This window comes from Xiphophorus couchianus, chromosome 16 (assembly GCF_001444195.1).
Source record: "Xiphophorus couchianus chromosome 16, X_couchianus-1.0, whole genome shotgun sequence".
In the NCBI taxonomy this organism is placed as follows: Eukaryota; Metazoa; Chordata; class Actinopteri; order Cyprinodontiformes; family Poeciliidae; genus Xiphophorus; species Xiphophorus couchianus.
In genome coordinates, this window is record NC_040243.1 from 19,725,725 (window position 1) to 19,746,907 (window position 21,183).

General features: G+C 42.5%; 1 protein-coding gene across 4 annotated transcripts in view; it reads left to right on the plus strand.

Moving 5' to 3' along the window:
- The first annotated feature begins 138 nt into the window (after positions 1-138).
- Positions 139-21,183, plus strand: part of LOC114159437 (RNA binding protein fox-1 homolog 2-like) — a 66,320-nt gene continuing 45,275 nt past the window's right edge. For 3 of the 4 annotated variants that reach the window (XM_028041410.1, XM_028041412.1, XM_028041413.1), the window contains exons 1-2: positions 140-1,197; positions 15,052-15,102. In XM_028041410.1, the coding sequence (XP_027897211.1) occupies positions 952-1,197; positions 15,052-15,102 (297 nt within the window). In that variant the 5' untranslated portion in view covers positions 140-951. Of the gene's footprint in view, positions 1,198-15,051; positions 15,103-21,183 lie in introns of all 4 variants that reach the window. The other variant, XR_003598579.1, reaches the window with a different exon arrangement.

Sequence of the window (21,183 nt, forward strand, 5' to 3'; positions counted from 1 at the left end):
AACAGAAATGTCTTCGGGGGCTTTTTTTTTTTTTTTTGTCGCCCTTATAACAATTTATACCAATCATGGAGGAGGAGGGAGCATTGGAGGAGGTGGCGGTGGGGAGCTGTGGGAGGGGAGGTGGAGGTTTAGGGGAAAAGGAGGAGAAGGAGACTCGGGGAAAAACGCAGACCTCAGACCAGCCCATCTCGCCTCTCAGTCCCAGCTCCCTTATCCCGGTGTCAGCGGAGAAATCTGATCCCAGGTCGGCGGACCGCGTCTCGCCCTCCACACTACGAGCCTGGGACTCAGACCAGAGGAAATCGTGTACCGTCGGCAGCCAGGTCGGCACGCCAAGACTCATCCACGGCAGAGCACGGCGAGGGAACGGACCAGGAGGCTGCGAAGGCGAAGGGAAGGCTTGCAGGACCCACGGAGGAGTTTAATGCAGAAGCACATCCAGCGGAGGGGGAGAGCAGAGAGGACTGAGTGGCGGCGCATACGGAGTAGTATTACGCTCAGCTAATTTCCAACATTTTCCATTCTTGGCAGCGACAGTGAGCTCTCAGAGCCACATTTATGAGGAGAGCTAGCGGAATGTAATGCTAGCGAGCTAGCTAATGGTAGCTAGCTAATTAGCTCGCCAGGCACCCGAGAGTCGGACGTGTGATCTTTATTAAAATAGGTCACTGTTTTGGCGTCATTTCACTTTTCACCCCCTCTCCGATACAGGCTGGGCTTTCTGTTGTTGTTTGGGCAAGATTTTAATATGGCCATTATGGTCTGTGTGTAATAACTAACGTCAAGTTAGACAATAAACAGAGCGAGCTTTCCATATTGATGAAAATCTGTTCAATATCATCCGTCCGAGGCTTTTAGTGAATATCAAGCTGTGGAGGAGGAAACAAAGGAACAAACGGGGAAAGAAAAAAAAGAGGAGCAGACTTTTCATCACTGACTGTCCCCCGTCCAATGTTAATGTCGACCGACGTTGCATCTATAATGCTGCCCGTTAATCGGGGAATAATGGAGCGCGACAGGGACCTCGAGACGGCGGCCGGCGGAGCGCATCCGAACGCGGCCGCCGGAGCCGCGGTTGTCCGGGGGATGAAGCGCGGAGACCCGGAGCCCGACGCTCAGACCGCCGCTGCCCTGACTGACCTGACCGGGGCGGAATGCAAGAGACCGAGGATAGACGGCTCCGGTGAGATCGGACAGGTATGTAAACACAAAGAACCCGTTAGTCACATCTGTAGCTATTTTTTATTATATGTATTTATTTATTTAAATTTTGTGCAATATTTTTCATACTTAGCATCTACTGAGCAACACTAAAATATATTTATATATGTATATATACCCCAAAAAGGCCGCTTCTGTCTCATCAATAATGGGATTACCCCTTTCAGCAAATTACACTTTCAACAAAATGAAGGTGTCGAGTGAAAGCGACACATTTTAGCAAGCAATAGCTAGATGTTCTTTGTTGAGATCCTGCGCCTGAGCTCAGTGAGGGAGCAAACCCAGACAAAGGTAATATGATACAGGCTCCATTGCTATGACAGACAGCAGCCCAGCAAAGATCAGAGCCATCCATCATGCCTGCCTCACATGTTGCAAGGCACTGTAAATACATTTTTCTTTCTATTCACAAAGAAAATAAACACCTGGAATGATGATCCTGTTTGGAACGCAATTAATCACTCCGTCCTCCCCTATCCCCACCCCAATGCCCCACCATCACCTCCTGCTTTAATGTGGCTAGGTGTTAAGAGAGAGGGAGAGACAGACAGGATTGGGGGAGGGGTCAACCCGAGCCAAAGACAAAGAGCAGAGTCTTTTTGCTGGAGGCTTGAAGGAGCAAAAGGGGGCTCCAGGGTGGCGGAGGGGTGCGGGGGGAAGTTCTCCTTAACACGGGTCTTCCCTGCTTTCATGACTCCACAGCTGAGACAGCAGAGCATCAGCCGCCTCGCTGGAATAATCTGGTTGCGGCGAGCCAGGGGGGCTTCAGGATGCGCCTCTCACTCGCTCTATCTGGATCTGTTGCTATTCAGCACTAATGCGCGGCGTATGTATTTTTACATTTTTTGTTTTATTTTTTACACCTGACGTTCTTGCTCTAATCCAATAGTTACAGGGACGTGCCGTGTTTTTTAGAGCCGAAGGAGCGAAGCCGAGAGTAGTGGAAGGTCAGAGGTCATCTCCTCGTAAGCGAATCCGAAGAAGATGCTGGCGAAGTCAGCTTAGCGCGAGAGCAGCAAGCTAGGATTTGCATGAGAGTGCAGATAAAGTTGGAGAGCTTACACTGCTGCACACTGCTGGTCAGCTATTTGAAAGAAACTGTGACTTTCTTAGCCTTAACAATTAGGGCTGCCTGGAAACATTCGCAGGTTTTGGAAAGTAGATGTCACACAGTTACGTGGAAATTGTTTTTTTTATTTTTTTATCTGTATCTTTTTTTTTTTCTTTTTTTTTTTATTAGAATAAAGGCGTCAAATTAACCAAAATCTAGAGATGACATGTAGAAGATTTCAGTCCGGATTTGACTGTTCTGTTCCACAGACTGGGTTTTAATTATTCAGTATGCCAAAAACGAGTGGAGCAGAAGTAGTGGTGCACCGATTGCAGTTTTCTGGCCGATCACAGATCTTTAAAATTCCCATTTTCTTTGTCTGAAAAGTTGCTAAATTTGGCAGCAGATTTGCTTAGTTGGCCACGGCGGGATGACTGGGAGATTAGTTTGAATTTGCATATAAAACTCGGCCGATTCGTGATCGGCCAAAAGGAAAATGAAGTTAGCCAGCTGAATAGAGACTGGATACCTGAACAAAAAGCCATAAGAATTCAACATCTAATGCCTCGTTGTCTTACTTTTTATCTTATGGAGAGAAGAAAAGGATAAAGGTTAAATTGCTCTAATTGAAAGCTGCTGCAACATTTTGCATCCGTTTTTTCTAAATCTAAATTGAGTCCATATGTACAAAAAATAAAAACAACCAACTAGTCAATGTAGAGATGCACCGATCACATAACCAATCGGCCAATATTTCCTCGATCGATGGTTGGCTAAATAACAAATCGGCTTTTTTTCTTAGTAATTAAATGCATCAAAACTGAGAACTACAAGACAATAAGATGTTCTTCAATGCACTTGTTTGGCTTTAGTAAGCCATATAGAAGGTCTTGCCAAATTTTTTAATTTTTAAAAGATTTTCTTTCATTTCATTCACAGCTGCTGTATCTATTTCTGAACCTGAAGCTCAGTTATTTTCACTTTGATGGGTTATTCTGTTCAGAATAATAATAAAAAAAAGAGTCAGTGCCGGCCAATCAGACGGTGAAAAAAATCGGTAGCAGTCTGAAACGGGAATCTGTGCGTTTCTAGTCGCATCAGACTGCGACCGCGTTGAGGCAGACCAAAGGAGAAACGACTGAATGAACGGGTGGAGGAATGATGGAACAACCTGCGCAGACGAAGGACGAAATGATCTGTAGATGGATAAAGTTTCAGAGATGGATGAAAGCGCGGGGTTGGGGGGAGAAGGGGTAAGAGGGGAAGTGTCGTGTGCGGTCGAAATGCAGCAAATATGGAGAGGAAAGGAGAGTTGTGGGGATGTGTTTGGGAACCGGTGGACCAAATAAAGGCCCAGAGAAAGAAGGAAAACCGGAGATAGAAATGAGAAGCACTTTACGAAGGATGAAAAAAAAAAACAACTTTTGAGATGTACGATCCCGGTCAGGACGGAGGTGACGAGCTTGGCATGGGTGTTCACCACAGGATCCCCACTGCTGAGGCTGCTGACCTTCCAGTCTGCCTGTAATAATAAATGAGAATGCAGCCTCCTCCATTTGTTCCCCCCTCTTCCTCCTGCATGTCCTATGATTTGTCCCTCCTCTCTTTCCCCCTTCAGGCTTATTTCCAGATTGCTAATTGACTCCTGATTTGCAGCCTTTCAGTCCACCAATGAGGTGGAGCTATCCCCTCCTCCCCTCCGCTGCCATTTTTGATTATCTTTCCATTTCTCAGTCCATCCAGCTCCATGATGGCCGTATTGATGTTTACCCTTGAGGCGGTGCTGCGGACGGACTACAGTTCTCCCCCACCCCCCATCCAACTCTCCCTCTCTGCGCGTGCCGCGCTCTCTCCGATCCAGAGAGCCGATTTGTCCTATCGCTGGCAGTAAAGAGGCTTTGTGTCGCGCTAATCAAAGCTTATTTAGGCGAGAGCATTAGCCAGACTGATCGCTGTGATGGGCCAAAGCCAGAAGTGGAGGGCTGGATGGAGTAATATTAGGTAGCGAATGTTAAAGGTTACTCGGCATGCAGTTTAGGATTCACGCTCCGGACTTGGAATGCAAAATGTAGCTGAATATTATAGGTTTTTGATGTTGAGAGTAGAACATCAAGTTGGTTTTTTTTGTTGTTGGTTTTTTTAAGTGGCTTTTTGAGCAAAACTTTAAACCAGATGTTCCATTTAAGTGCCAGGCATTGAAAATCTGCACTTGACCCACAGGATGGACGCTTTCCTACCATTAGCTGAAGGCTTTTAGTTACCTTAGTGCTACATCGTCAAGGCTCGGCCTGTCAGAACAGACACAATAAATCAAGTAATCGCATGATAAAGTAAAACCAGCTCAGATTTCCATTTTTATCTTCTACCAAAACTGGATGATAATAAGTAACTTGCCCTTTTCCCTTTTTGTTCAAGGACAATTTTGTTTACAGAGACTTGTTCATTCATTTTATTTGTTGTTTTTGTTTATTTATTTTGGATATTTAAAATGTCTTCCAGCTCCAGTTTTAAATATTCATTACAATTTCAAGTTTATTGATCTCTGAGAATGTGTTCTTGCATTATTATTATTATACCATTAGCATAATAATATTACTTGGTCTCAAAACAACAATAATTATCATTTATCGCAATAACTTCCGGGACAATGTATCGTCCAGCAGCATTTGTTATTGTGACAGACCTAATCATGGCAATTTCTTGTGAAAATATTACAATTGTACACAGCTCTTTTTAAAGGTGTAATAATGAACATTTGGTACAAAAATGAAGCAATGTAAAGTTTTGAATGTGATGGTTTTGCGTCATGACTTTTGTTTGGAGGCTTTACTTTATTGTGCCTTTGAAAGTAGCCTAACCTCCAGGCCAAAGCAACACATTTGAGTAATTCAGGCCTAAACAGGCAATGTTATCCCATCAATAGCCTCCAGAAGCCTGACCAGCTGGAAGACATTTAGTACCCTGGGGTTTAGAATGAGTGGATGTGATAGAATATATATTACGGACGCACCAATCTAAAGATTTGGGCCGATATGCTTCTTTGCTTCAGTTAAAAACCAAGCACTATGCTGTGCTGCGTCACCATGGCTGCCACATGACCGCACAAATGCTACATGGCTAACTCCCTCTGAAACTCGTACAGAAACGGCAATAAGGTGGGGGGAAAAATAGATCCTTAATATCAGCTCAGTATTAGTTATCGGACTAATACCGAAATGTTCAAAATTGCATCAGAAGGATCCTTTGTGATTGCGATATTTCGCACTGCAGATTTTAATGTTGTGCACCTGTAATTTTGACTTAACTGTGAAGCTAGTATTTATTCCACCAGTTGAAAAATCTACAACAATCATACATAGTAGCTTCATTGCGATGGCTCTTGACAAAAATGCAAAAAATAAAAAATTTGGAGTGAATAAAAATCATTGAAGGACATTTCAACACCCTATGGTTAGAAATATGATTGATTTATTGATTTTTTTTTTTTTTTAACATAGCGCTTAGCAACAACCAGCTAAGGTGACCAAAGCGCCTTACAGTAAAAATCACATCACGAGGAAAAGAAAACACAAAACCAACAACAAAAATAAGGGAAACCGCCACTACGTTTTTATTAATAAAGTATGCGATTAGTGATTATTGCACTGGACGTCCAGTCGGCCATCTTGGTATCTGAACTACATGTGTGAGCTGGAGGAAAAATTACGCAGTTTTGTTTTGTATAACAATTTGAACTTCTGTTACATGATCCTCTCTCTAAAAAAGAAAAAAATAATAAAATAACCCAAGTGCCCTCATTGTGTTTCATTAATCTGGTTTGCTGCTGCATAATCCATTTCTCTATTTGAGACACTTTTTCTTCCTTTCTTAATGAGCATTAAAACTCTTAACAATAATAGAGGTTTGTCCACTTCATTTGAAATGGTTGGGAGGTAATCTGCAGATTTTTTTCTTTAGCTCTTCCCTTTCTCTCACAGAGCATAAGCTCAACATACCCCCGGGTTGAGCTGGTGGTGTGGAGCTGTGCTAATTGTGCGCTAAAAGTGTGCTGCTTTGACTTGTGGAGGTCAAATCCGGTCCCGCCGCCGTCCGACTTCAGGTTCCCCGCCGCCGTTTAATGATTGCTGTTAAACTTTGAGCCGCGGCGCAGCGGAGTCACCCTTGACCTTTGAACTGGCAGCGATAAGCTTAAAAATTTCGCCCAGACAAAAGTTGCTCAACTCATATTGTCCATTTCTCCCCCTCTCTCTCTTCGTTCAGCTCACTTTGCTGCTTTGTTTACATAAGTGCAGCAGTTGTATTGCCAAAGTGTGGAGGAAGAATTGGCTATAAAAAAAAAAGAGGGAGGAGAAAAGGGAGAGTTTGCATGAATACAAGAATAGCTCAGCATGTCTGCGTTCTCTCCTGTAAAACGACGCTCTGTTATGCTCCTTAGCGTGCCGCTTGCATGTTCAGCCTCCCTTTATGGTCATCATGTCATAGCTTCTCCCCCACAGCCGCACAACTCCCCGTTTTCTCCTCTCCAAGGCTGCCCCCAAACTGTCACATGTGCTCCCATCTCCACCCACACAGCCAAATGTCAATTTAGTGTTTCCCTTACATGGGGGTCAGCTGTGATTCACTGCCGCTGCTTTGTCTTTGCAGCCCGAGTGTCACGAATGATGCATAATCTGTCATGCAACAACACCTTTAATCAGAGGAGACTGTGAGAAGCACATAAAATGCAAGTACACCGATGAAAACTTCAGAGTGCAACTTTAAGATTTAAGCTGCCACGCACCTTTAAACTTTGGATACGTTCCAGAATCTGAGCTTCATGAATTACTGCTGCTGTTTTGAAGCTTTTCTCTGCCAGGATGCTAATTTTAGCTGGTTTGTTTCCCCTGTAAAAGCTATAATGTAACAAAATATGACATCAGTATTGAAATTCTTTATTTACAGAGGGACCCCCATCTAGTCGCGGATTCACAGATTTGCATAGTTTTCTGTGGAAAAGATTTCTCTCTTAGACCACATCTAAAATATTAAAAAGAAAATGCTGCTTGGGAAGGTGAAATAATGAGGTGCAATGCTACCTGATGTGCTATTGGCTGGCATTTGTATGTCATCCAATCTAGTAATGCCATCTATTTTCCTTGGTACTGATTGGCTGTTCTCCAAGAGCAGTGCTACGGAAGACTATAGATGCTAACTTTTGCATCTATGGTTTGCACTCTGCGTACTAATACAAGTTAAAAGGAGTAGGCTATTTGGACTTAAAGCTTGTGGTTCAGTTCTGATAACAATAAAAGTGAGTACACCGACTATGACTTCTTTTTTAGCTAACTGTATGTTGGCAACTGTGGGTCAGAGCAATTATAGCCCCGCGAAAAACAATATGATAAATACCCAGCTGTAATCTTTAGGTATGTTTGGGTTTTGACCTATTAAAATTGGCAGTTCTACACATTTTTAGAGGGGATCTTAAATATTTGTGGATTTGAGCTGTTTGTGGTCCCTAAAGCTTGATTTATGGATCAAATGATGTCATTTCAGGAACTACGCTGCCCAAATTTTCTGCACCGGTTACCGTAGGTGCTCTATACTGCCCTCTAGACTCTATCAGAATATGGGCTACGGTGGGAACAAGCCACATCCGGTGTAAATGCTGCAAATGTTATTGGCCTGATTCCTTGGTTTACTATAAAGATGAAATAATTGAGTTGACATTTTTTTCTGAGTGTCCAGTTAAAACGGGCGTCTCATATTGGTAAATTAGTGCGGTCAGCACAGCTAGCATTACTAAACCCAGAGAATCTAGACCCTTACCTTCACCCTGACTTGTATGATGTTACATAACTGAGATTAAAGACTTAAAAGGATAAGGAAGCAACAATGCTGTAATACGTTAATCCTTCCTGTTAGCACCTGAAAGTGTTGCTCTCTCTCACAGCTGGAATGAGCTGCAGAAATGTATGAACTTGTCCTTGAAAACACGACTTGAGTGTTTTTCCTGTTGTTTTGTTGGAGCAAAAGAGACAAATGACGAGACAAAGTGAGCACTGAGAAGAGGTGGGAGGTCGCTGTGTTATGTGTGGGAAACTGTTCGATGAACTAGAGAGCACAGTGTTTATTGATGGTGCAAAATGGGCTAATCATTGACAGCTCAACAAGACTGACACTTCATTCTTAAATATCCTGCTGAAAATCTGCTTTTAGTTACTGTGCAACAAAACTCACACTTGACTGACATGACATGGGTTTCATTCAGTTTTATGTATAAAAAAGACAAATAAATGAATATGAAATAAGATTGTGCAAATAACCAAAGCGACAGCTCGGATTTCTGCCGCGCTACATTTTTAATCAATCAGTCTGTTACCTGTAGAAACAGGCAGTCTGCTTCCGCAGGAACCTGTTTGCAGATACGTTCAAAGATCTGCTCTTCGCAGGCCACACAGGCAGCGGAGAAGCAAACAGTCATCAATAAGTCCATCCTGCAAGTGCCCTAAAGCTACATCCTGTTGTTCAGTCATGTCTAGGACTCCCACTCTCTTAGAAAACGCATTAACTGAAGCTTCAAAGAAAGCGACCTGAGAGGCTCTGCCTGTCTCGTTCTGTGAATACATTTTGTTTTCCCAAGGCCGGACCGAGGCATGAAAATAATCCTCAAGTGCTTGAAGAATCTAGTTCGTTTGGGCTTGTTTACGCCATTGTTTTTGCACGTCAAAAAGTTGTACCCCGTGACCTAATTGCTTGACTATAAACGGGAAAAGTAACTTGTTAAACCGTGCTGGAACTTTTTAAAACCTGGCTATGCCTTGATTTCATGCTAGCTTTTAGCACTGGTGAAATGGTGTATGTATATTGTAGGGTGAATGAAATCATCTCAATGGATGTACCAACTCTACAAGATTCTTCCTTTTGCCAGAAAACAAAATTGCATGAATTTTAAAATTTGGCTTTCGTTTCCTTTTAAGGACCACAGAGTTTTCCCTCCAGAAAACCTGTTAAGCCTGTTGTTAGGGGCGGTAGGGCAGTCCACCAGAGACCCACAGTGTTTTTGTATTAAAAAAATGTTAAAAGTTACTAAGATTCAGAGGCAAGTGCAGGGACGACGCAATTGGTGCATAATCCCCTGTGCCCAAGTTCAATGCGTCAACTATAAGCCTAGCTTAATCTATTCTTAGGGTCACTGGTGTATAAAAAACCCCCATCTAAAATAAACAATGCTTAACCTGGTGGCCCGCCAGGCTTATACTATACTGGGGGAAATCCTGCACCATTGTGTCGACTGAGGCAATGTTGCTTGTGTTCTTAGCTTGGGATGATACTTGGTAGTTGATCAAAGTCCTGTTATCAGACTGTTGCTAGGCTACTGTCTAAGATTAATGTCCGTCACTGGAAATTTACCAACATAGCTTACAGAACAATATTTTAGGCTTTATACAATAGTTTACTTTAAGAAATCTTGAATTTACTCTAGAAGATTTCTGAGATTTATCGTAAAAGCTTGTAGTGTTTTCAAGCACATTTTTTACTTTTCAAACTCATAAATGTCTTCACATTTTCTATTCATTTTCTTAGATTTTTCAGCAGAAATGCTCTCCTTTTTTAAACATTTTTTATCTACAGTGGTCCTGACACGCCGCCACACAGTGCCAAACTTGGTCGCTGCTCACCCGAGAATTATTTAACTTAAATCAGTTTTTTTGTTTCGCAACTTTCTTTGCAAATTTCTCCTCATTTGCTGTGCCCTGCACCGGTGGTTGCTGCCCCTTAACTCTCCCGCATATCGCGTGTTATCATGACCAGCCTTCGTTTTTGTAGCAGTAAGAAGTCCTTCTTGAAGGGTTTAAAAACTCCAGAATGCATGAAACAACATCTACGGCACTTCAGTTGAACGTGGGCACGTTTTAGCTCGACCTCGAATGAAAACTCGAGTCTTTTCTCTGAGTGTCTGTTAGCGGCAGCAGGTGGAGCTTCCTTAGATCCGGCGTCGCTCCTAACACCACGAAGGCAGCCTCGAGTGGCAGAGTCTCGCTCCGCTCCGCGGTACCTCTGTTCGGTACCTCCGGATGCCTGCAGCAGCCTGCCTAATTACGCCCTCCTGCCCCCCCCCCCACACCCCGCTCTCCTGCCCCTCTCTCACCATCTGTTGACCTCATGTCATTCCGCCTTCCTTCACCACCGCTGCTCCCTTTTTCTCCCCCCTCCTTCCCTCCACGTTCAAACCCCGCTCCTTGCAGTTTGCTCCAGCTACTCCCAACTTTTTTCGTCCTCTCCCTCCTAAAATAGCTGGCGGGAGATAAAGAAAATAAATAAAGCCAGGCGCCCTCTTTCAGGTTTGCCCTCGCGTCGAGTTTAAGAGACGGGGACCGAGAGAGTGGGCGGCCGTGTGACTGGTTGTCTGTGCGTTCTTCTGGTCTCTGCCAGTGGAGTCTGAAACCAACGCCTTCGAAAAGTTGCAGGGAAAAAAAAATTGTGTAAAGCCATATGGTTTGTAGAAATGAGAGTTCAGTTTTATTTTCATCCTTAAAAATGCCTGTGCTTATTTAATATACTTCAAAGTCTTTGAATCAAAGGCATAATATGTGTGTGTGTGTGTGTGTGTGTGAATAAAGAAGGCAGAGATCAAGTACAGACCCCCGGCCCCTTCCCCCATCCTTTAAGAAAATATAAGTCACATGACATTTTTTACTTGTGACTCATTGTCTCCGTTTCGCTCATGTTTTTTTTCGTAATATTTTACTCCCCTTTCTTTACTTTGGCCATCTTTTCACCCACATTCCTTCGTCTGTTTTCATCTGCTCCTTTCTTTTCTTTCGTTCTCAGCCGTCCTCCCCCCGTTGCTCCCCCTCTCTTCTACCAGCAGATTGATTCCAGATGTTGCTAAACTCATCCACCCCTCCTTCTCTCCCTTCTTGTGTTTTTCTTTCCTCCATAAACTCCTCCCTTCTTTTTGCCTTTTTCTTTCCTTTTTTCACCGTGGAGCCTCCAGAGACTCTACAATTTGATGGTTTAGGATCGTTTCGGCTGGCGTTTCTGCGGCGCGTCGAGGTTTCCTCTCACTTCTCATCACCACTGCGTCAAACGAACCCCCATCACGTTGACCAAGGAAGACGCATTCAGGGCCTGTTGGTTAACGGAAAGGAGTTAATTGGGGGTAAATGCAGAAGAGGCGATGCAGATGTTTTAGAGTGTCTCTGGAAAACGTGCCTCGGGATTCGTAGATCCGAGGTTCTCGGCCCCTCGCATCACCAGCGGTTCGTCCTCGGCTCAATGCGAGCCTGTGAAGGAGAGCGTTCCCCCTGGGGACGAGGCACGAGGGGGAAATTGGTTCCAGATGAAACAGGATGTGGAGGGAAAAGACAAAGAGGGAGCTGTTTCAGGCGGGGAAAAGGGAGGACGGGCCCCAACTCCCGCTTCTCTGACCGTCTGAGTTTACAGCTCATATAACAAATGTTATTTTTTGTTTATTTTTTCGTTTATTTCCTTCAAATTCGGCTCATTTTATGAAAACCATCTTGTTTCTATTCTCCTTTGGCTTTCATTAAGCACACACCGTCCAGACACGTCTTTATTGGTCCACGTGTTAGCATTACAGTGCCCTGTGGTATTCAGCACAATTGAACCTTTTAAATTTTTTTGTCAGAATTCAAAGTATTTATCTGAGATTTTGTGAAAATAGCCCAAAATTGTGAAATGTAAAGAGGCATAAAAATCTGGTGAGAATAGACTTCCAGGTACCTTTACTCTTTCCCAATAATGTCGCACATGTAGCCACTCCCAATAAGTAGAAGGGATGTGCTCCTTCTACTTATTTGCAATGGAAACTGAGGGTGCATTTACAACAACCCTACTTAGTCCGCTTTCATCAAACTTTAGTCTATTTTCCTAGAAAGTCATTTGGGGACGTGTGAACGCACAATCCAACTCTGATGCGGACCAAAAAAAGCAAACTCAGGCCCGCCTACAAACCTAAGTTCAAGTGAACTCTGGTGCAGTTCGAATGCATATCTGAACGCTAGAAACCGGAAGCGGACTGTGGCGCAGGGCATTTTGGGTAAATGCAACCAAAACGAACATGCGTGTGTCTAGCCCTAGCTGGAGAAATTGCTTGTGGTTTTCTGCCAAAGACGAAAGAGAAAACCTACAACTTCTAATAATCTGACATTTCACACAGGGCAGCGTGAAAGCGAACCGCAGCAGGTGAAAATGCAACAAATGTTTCAAATTTGGTTAAGTCAGGTTTGTTTGTGTAGCACGTTTCAGCAACGAGGCAGTTCAAAGTGCTCTACACCATAAAGTATCACACAGTAACCAACTATGAAACAAGCAATAAATGTTGCATTTTGTTAAATTCCATTATCAAAATCGTCAAACAAATAAACATCACATATATATTGATCAACGTTCCAGTTATTCTGAATCAAATTGATCTCTAAACAAATGGGCTCCTAGCCTTGATTCTAAGGCAAGTTTTTTGGTTTTCTGGGACTGAATGCTGCTTCTCCATGTTTGGTTCTGGTTCTGGAGATGGACCCGAACCAGAAGACCTGAGTGGCCTGCTAAGCTGATACCATGGCGACAAGTCTGGAATGACCCAGCCGAACCAAGTTTACTGGACTGTCGGTTGTGAAAACACCATGAGATTTGCAGCACCCGCCATCGAGTCTGAATTTGAGCTATTTTTAGTAAGAAGAATGGTCATAAGTGTATCTTCACACGTTCAAAAATGATAAATAAAACCCCTAAAGACTCTCAGCTTTAATTGGAGTGAACGTTGGTTTAACAAAGCTTTGACTCGGTGGGCCTCAGTACTGTACAGATTCCTCTACACAGCTCTGTCTGTACATCTGTGTTTCCCATTAACCCCTCTCTCTCTCTCTCTCTGCCAGTCCCAGTTTTACAGAGAGCTCTTCTGGATTAATAGCCTTTTCGCCGTCTGTTTATATAAACTTTGTGTCATCACGGCCCTTCGTCTCATACACTTGGCCTTGATTGGCTGGCTGAAAGCAATTAGGAAGCGATTCCTGCAGCAGGCAGCTTGAGGTCGAGGCTAGGAGGTTAACTCTGTTGACAGTCCTCTGAGTCTAAATCTGCTTTTTTTTTGGTTAGCGCAGCCCGCAAGCTCATGGATTTCAAATATTTCCTGATTAAATTTACCCAACGCTGGGGTGTATAGTTATTCTCAGACACGTTCGTGTTTCTTTCTGTTACCCCTCCAGGCCTTCCCCTCTCAACCTCCTCCTTTTTGCTCAGCCAGACTCGCGCCTCGGCTCCTTTGCGAGTGCAGAGACATGAAACTCACCAGGCGGTCGTGTTTTCTCTGCGAGACGTACCAGTAGGCCCAGAGTCATTTCTCTCTCTCTCTCCCTCTCCATCTTACTGCTGTCAAAATATCATCACTTAGTTAACTTTCCCCATTGTTCCAGACCCAAACCCCCGACGCCCCCAAACCAACTGTAGCGCCGAGGCAAACAATGGATCCTCTTGCCGGGTCAGAAACGGCACGGCGTAGGAAAATAAAAAGAGCAAGAGAGACAGAAATAATCTAATTAAAAGTAATTATAGAGCAATTAACCACAACAGTGGGTTTCTGAGTTGGGGGCGTGGGGGTCGTCGAGGAACCCAGTGCTGCCGGTGGCTTCCGATTGGTTGGGTCGGCTGGATCACAGTTCTTGGGAAAGTTGACTTGCTGGATACTCAGTCTGGGTGTGAATGATGCTTAACATTAATTTTAGCGTTTTAAAGAACCTGTTGTTCCTTTTTAGGGTGGAATAATTTTACAAGAGCCAAGTTTGATGTTTACTAAAAAAATAAGAACTGGGTGCATACTTTTCAATTTATTCCTAAAGTAATACATACAAACAAACTCAAACAGAAACATTTGGAAGAATGTCCTTCAGCAAGTTTCAGAGAAACCGCACACTTTTTTTAAAGCTGTCAACAAGCAATATGTGTTTTTATTGAGCAATAAGGCTATTGTTTATCATTTTATTGTGACGTATTTAATTCTGGGAGCAGCTTTGTACAGCGTACAATGTCCAAGACAGACTTCCCTTTGGGGACAATACAGCACCTATTTAGCTGACCATTTTAAAGCTCGATAGCTTCCTAGCTAGAACTCTTATCTACCTAGCTGAGCGATTTAAAGCAAGCTAACTAGCTTTTAAATGAATCAGTTTTCTGAAACTTGATGTTTACCCATTTCAAAACCAGAATAGTTGTGTGTTTGGAATCATTGTCCTATTAGAATTGAAAGGCCTTATTGAAAGACGCTGTTTAAAATCGGAGTTTAAGTGTTTTGTTTTTCTTCTCTCTTATAGTTTATTTAATTTTTGACTTTAAAGGACTCTGTTTATCAGAATTGGTTGGCCTCATTAAAACTGGTCAAATATTGAGCCAGACTTTTCCCTGACCGTTGTTGATTACTCCGAAAAGTGGGACAATGTGCAGGTAAAGATGGATATATTAGCTTTGATTTATAATTTAGACTCTTTGTGAGTTGGGGAACATTCACCAAATTCATTCACAAAGGTCAAAAATCCCCAAAGTTGTTTGTTGGATGATAAAACGGTAGAAAAACAGCTGTTAAAAATGCATCTTTAAAATCCCCAAATTAATGTTGATTGCCTATAATGTTCAACAATAATGTAACGGTGCATTTTTGTTATTTATTTATTTTTTGCCTTTTGAGAACGTTTCAAGTTTTGCTCCATCGCTCTGCTTTCCACTCATTTGTAGAAGCCTAGCAACTTAACGCCGCTCTCATCCCTCCTGTTGTCTCTTTTCAGAACAATGAGCCTTTAAACCCCGGTTTCCATGGATACGCACCTCACAGTCAGGTAAGAGACTATTATTTGCTTGCAAATCTCAGCAACAATAAACTTTGAGAATCCTTGACTCAGTCGAACGTTGTTGGTCTCATCATCCGGCTGCTTTGAAAGCTGGGGGGGGGGGGAGAAAAGGCAAAACAGACATCACTTCTACTGCAGTTATGCGTTTGCCGCTTCGTCATTGGACGCTCAAGGTTGCTGAAATTTTTTTTTTATGCATCTCTGTTTAGACTCGGGGTACTATAAAACAAAGTATTTATATGCTTACAGATTTATTCAGTTTTTGGTTTTTTTTTCCAGCTCAGATCATCAAACAAATTCTAATATTGGATATAAAAAAAAAGGGCCAACCTGGAGAGCAACACGGGGTGATTGCGCATCCTTTAAATGTCTTAAATTGATATTTTCTAAAATGAAGGCCTTTAAAATTTATAAAAACATATAAGCTGATAGGTTGATGACGGATCTTAAATTTTGTTGCGGCAGGACTATTTAATCTTGTAGTTATTTTCTCTTGTGGGACTTTATCAGGCAATATACCCTTGCTAGCTTGCTAGCTTTTTTTCATCTACCGTGAATAAGTGCAAATTTATCGTAATTTGGCTGGATGACGTTCGGTTTTGCCACTGCCACTTCTGTTGACAACTCGCACGAAGCTAAGTGCATTTTGTGTCGAAAAATAAAAAGATAAAGCTAGGCTCTTTGGGATTTAAGACTGTAGAGTGTCATATGCAGTGTGAGAAGCACGACACAGCTACAGTACAAACAGACCCCAGAAATTTCAGTTTTTGCTACGATTGACTGTTATACAGCAGGATACCTCAATCATCCTCCTGTATTTTTAGTTTTTTAGTCTTAAATTTTATTCAAACGCCATTAAAAAGGTATTTGTGGAAAATATTCCCTAGACTAAAAGGAAGGTGTCTATCCTGTTATATTTGACATAAAACTAATAGTATGTCAGGGGAAAAAACCCATATTGACAGTCAAACATGGTGGTGTGATGGTCTGGTGTTACTTTGTTACTACAAATTACCATAAATAATGGAAACATAAATTTTGTTCCGTAGCAGAAAATTCTGATGGAGAATCTTGGGCCACAAGTTTGTAAGTCTCAAGGAAATAGATCAAATCATGAACTGGATGTTTTACTTCCTCATCTTATTTCTACGTGATTTAACATCTAAAATTTTATGACAAAGCACATGTTCAAAGCACTTTGTAAAAGAATACTTTTGCCTCTTTTCCTCGTCTGATTTCACTCTGCAATTTCATTTTGGGAAATCAGTAAACGTCTTCGTTTCTCCCTGCCGCACCCCCTCGTTTGTTCCGCCTCAGATCGGAGACACGCCTCGTTACCTCGTCGGTGTTGGCGACTTGGAACGCGCCACGAACGCTGAATGGAAAGCGGAGCAGCTTGTGACTAAGCTTCCCTTTCAAACACTCGAACCTCGGAAAGTGGGGCGAAATTATCCCATCACCGGCTCGGAGCCGCGCTCCGTACTCGTGCTGGTGGAGGTTGTGGTGGTGGTGGGGGGGTGTTCACATGGATGTTGCCGTCCTTTCACTCCTCGGCTCCGCTCTCATCCTCTCGCTCGTTTTCTCTCTGTTTCTCTCCACACGTATTGCTCTTGGTAATCACTGCCTTGTGTGTGCAGAGGAGAGGAAGAGGAGTCGAGTATTTTGTTATCTGCCTTCCAGCAGCAGCAGCAGCACACGCTCAGCGGTTCAAACCGTCTCAGGACTCTTATGTGTGTGTTTAGTTATTCTAATGTGGTTTTGAGTGCTGCAATATGTGAGTATTTGTGCTCATGTCTGTGTGTGTGTGTGTCTGCAGTCTGTGTTTGGGATGTGCAGCTCTCTGGCAGTGCCACAGGAGGGGGGTATTGGTCTGTGTGCCTGTACGCCCCCCCCCCCTTCCCTTCTTTCCACACAAGATGGAAGAAACCTCAACTCTGTCTTTAGTATTGTGCTCTTCCCCTCTTCTTTTTTGTTTCTAGAAATACTATTCTAAGATACGACAGAGCATGAATTTTAGAAGCTAGTTTTATTTAGATTCCTTGTTCCTGTCCCCGCTTGACCAACAGTTCAGTTATTTTTAGTTGGATGCTCAGTTGACAAGAGAAAAGAGGAATAAAAGGCGTTAAAAAAAAGAAAAAAGATGACAAGACAGAGCTGGAAGAGACACAGAAGCGAGTTATTTAAAGTAGAGCTTACAGTACTTTACAAATCTGTTCAATCTTTTGATATTGTGTCTCTTTATAACCAAAAAATTGGTCTTTGTTTAGAAATAAAATCCCTTAACGGTGACTTCCCTAAATAAAATAAAGTCCAACCAATGGCATGAACTCGCCAATCCCTGGCTAAAATATGGTGGTGGCAGCATCATGCTGTGGGAATGCCTTTTTTCAGAATTGATAGGATTGCAGTTGAGACAGTACCACTTTACAATAAGGCTCCCCTTACAGATGGCTAATATTTAGTATATAGAAAACTGATCTATGGATACATTATAAATCATTAATACCTGCTTATTATGCATTAATTAAAGGGGGGAGAGAGACTATATGCTAACAAAATTGCATTTACAAGTGCTTACTGTGCTTACAATGTTTAGTGTAACAACTTTAGATAAAAATATGTAGGTGAACACATTTACCTCACTATTTGGCAAGAAACCAGTCGATTTTGTCTCCTCACCCTTTATTAATGATTTCTAAAGCTTTTAGAGATTAATTAATAACATATCTATGAACTATTTATTATCCTTCTTTGATGATAGCCGTATTGTAAAGTGGTACCGTTGAGGCTAAATGCAGAACGATTCTGGCGTGAAACTAAGGGTGCACCGATTGCAGGTTTCTGGACAATCACGATCTTTTAAAAGTCTGACCTACTGATTCCAACTTAGACCAAAACCAAAAAGTTGCTAAATGTAGCGACAAAGTCACTAAGTATCATTCCCGATCTTCCAAAATTAAGGAAATCAGGGCCGATTTATTGGTGCACCCATACATGAAACTTCGGAAAAGGTTTGAAGTGAACCCTAACCAGGATGACAGTCCTGACCATACAGGCAGAGCTACAGTGGAGTAGGTTAGATCAAAGAATAGTCATGAATTAGAATGGCCCAGTCAAAGTCCAGACCTAAATCCAATATTCTCTCTGTGTCAAAATACTGTTCAGATGATCTCCAACCATCAAAAAGGCAAACAAATTGACCTAAAGACGTGTAAATCTAATCGAACCAAACCCCAGGAGACTTTCAGATTCAAAACGTGGCTCTGCAGAGTCCAAGCTCAGAAGGGCACCGAATAAAAACACACACCATATTTTTCCAGACTTTATTTTTTTGCCAAAAAAAACTTAAAAACCATGACTCATTCTCCCTCCACTTCATAATTAAACACATTATGTTGGTCACATAAAATCTCAAAAGCCCATTTTCGGTTTGTTGCAAAGTGCTAAAAACGCACCAACAAAGCACCTGGAGCTTCATCTGCTTGCGAAACAAGCACCCAGCCTGACGACCCCGGCCAATCCGAAGCACATTCAGAACTCTGTTAGTCACCTTTCACATTGAGAACCAACACACACTTCTGGAATTGCGCTATAAATGATTTAGAAAGTAACTCCTGTTAATATATTTTACCCTCAAGCACGCTGGCTGCTGGTTATCATGCAAATGGAGTTAGCCGAGCCTAGCTAGGGAAGATTGGGCCTCTCGCGCCGCGGCGGCAGTACATTTGTCTTTGTCGAGCTCCTGTCCTATAATATGTATGCTTGTTTGAGCTGCCTGCAGGTCTGCCTGTGTCAATATCAAAGTGTTAAACGGTGACAAGCTTGTGTGGGTCCCTGCTGCTTGCCTCTCTGTGTGTTATGCATTCATTTAGGCGGCCCATTGCAATGTTTTACGATTTGAAGTTGTTACTGTTGTGGTGCTTCAAAAAGTATGTTGATTTTACCTCAGAATGGTCAGCATCGTACGATTTATGTGCACAAATATTTTCCCCCTTAGAGATTTGTTTTATGTGATGTGAAAATCTTGGCCGATACCCGATGTTAATATTGCCGTCGATAACCAATATGTGCTGATATACATATCACACATTTGCCTACCCTGAGAAAACAATTGCACTTCTCAGCTTCAGTTAAACACCCTACTATCCCATGATGCATCACTATCACATGACCAACACCCAACATAAACGGCAACAAAATGGAAATAAACATCTGTTATTAATATCGACCAACTTTTACTTATCGGACCAATACCACTACCTAAAATACCTATACTGTTGTACCAATGTGCAGCTATATCATAAATTCCTCATTTTTGCTTCAGTCACCTATCAAACCAGTTTTAATGTCAAAGATAATCCGCATACATTAATAAAAGGCTGCTTTCAATGGACCAAAGCTTTCCAGACTCACCTGATCCAATGCCAAAAATAATAATAATAAAACAAATACTCCCTGAACCTGATAGCTGGTTGTGCTGCTCTTGCAAAAGCAGCTGCTATCAAATATTTGTGATAACATACACTGTGGAGAAATGTTGGCCCTCTTTTCTTTATTTAATTATTTTATTAAATAATGAAATAATTATAATTATTTCAAATCCTATATGGATTTGGAAAATTCCATATAGGATTTTCCAAATCCTATATGGAAAATCCATATAGGATTTTCCATCCTAATATGGATGGAAAATCCTCCATATTAGGAGGATCCTCCATATTAGGAGGATTTTCAAGCATGCAAAGTCTGTTTCAGGTCATATCACAGTGTCTCACTCTTATTTAAGCTCGGACTTTGACTAGGGCACATAGAAACCTTTGTTTTTTTTGTTGAGGTTGACTCAGGTGTGCTTTTTGATCATTGTCCAACTGCATAACCCAAGTCTGCTTCAGCACAAACCGATGACCGGACACTTCCTTCTACACACATAACTAAGTTGGTCCAAATAGTTTGTTTCCCTTTATCTTTATTAAATCTTAATCAGAAAATTTCACTTTATGTCTACTAACTTTTCGTATCGTAGCCTAATTGGTTTGAGGATCTGAAATATTGAGACAAAGTCCACAGCTGTAATGGGGAACTTTTTGCGTTCTTCGCTTTGAATGACTGGTGGTCGTAGCCTTTGTTTTGCCAGCCAAGGTGCACCAGCCTGAATCCAATCAAAGCACATCTGTGTGTACACTGTACGCATGTGTTTATTGCTGCGTCCAGCCTGTGGACTTAATCCCAGGATCATCCCCCATTCATCCTCTCATCCTCCTCACTTACAGCTCTAATCCCGTCATCCCTCGCTCTTTTTCTCCAGCCAGCCCTTTATCCACTTATCTCCCTATCCCGTTATCTCTCGCTCGCATCCACTGCACCCCTACTCTAGTCCAGCTAACCTTTTTTTAAAGAATAAATAAATAAATAAAAATGACCCCCTCTACATCTCCAGCACCACATATCTTTCCCTTCCCTTTCATCCCTCCGGACTCAGTTTCTAGCCAGACTCAGCAGATGCCTGAATGTTTGGCATCAGGGCTTTCTTTTTTTTTTTTCTTCTCCGCAGAGTTCAGTCCCTCCCATATGAAAGTGCAGCGCAAGGAACTGCACTCCCATCTCTGCAAATTAAGCGCCTCCTAACAATGCAGTGTTGGAAAGTGGCGGACCCGAGCCAGAAGGGGGTGAAAAAAAAGGCGCAATGCAGCGAAATACAGATTCACGTTCAGCTCGGAAGCTCCAGGTTCTGGAATTGGAGCTCAGTTGGACAGCTGCAGGAGAGAGAAAGAGAGGGAGAGATGGTGATCTAGGAGCCTACCCACGCAGCTTAGTTTCTCTTCTGGCCTACCTACCACTGCTTTTTTGCAGCTGACAGCCTGCCATGCAATAAATAAATCATCAAAAAAAAAAAAAAAGCTGCAATGCAGTGGGGGTCGCATTCTGTTCTCTCAGTCAGCCACTGCGTGGATGGAAGACAACATCTTCTTCCTTTCCTGTTTCTTCTCCCCGAAGAGGCTTGAAGAGGCACCAACAACAACGTTCTGACTCCATCCAGAGACGGAGGGTTTAGGTGGCTGCATGGAGGGA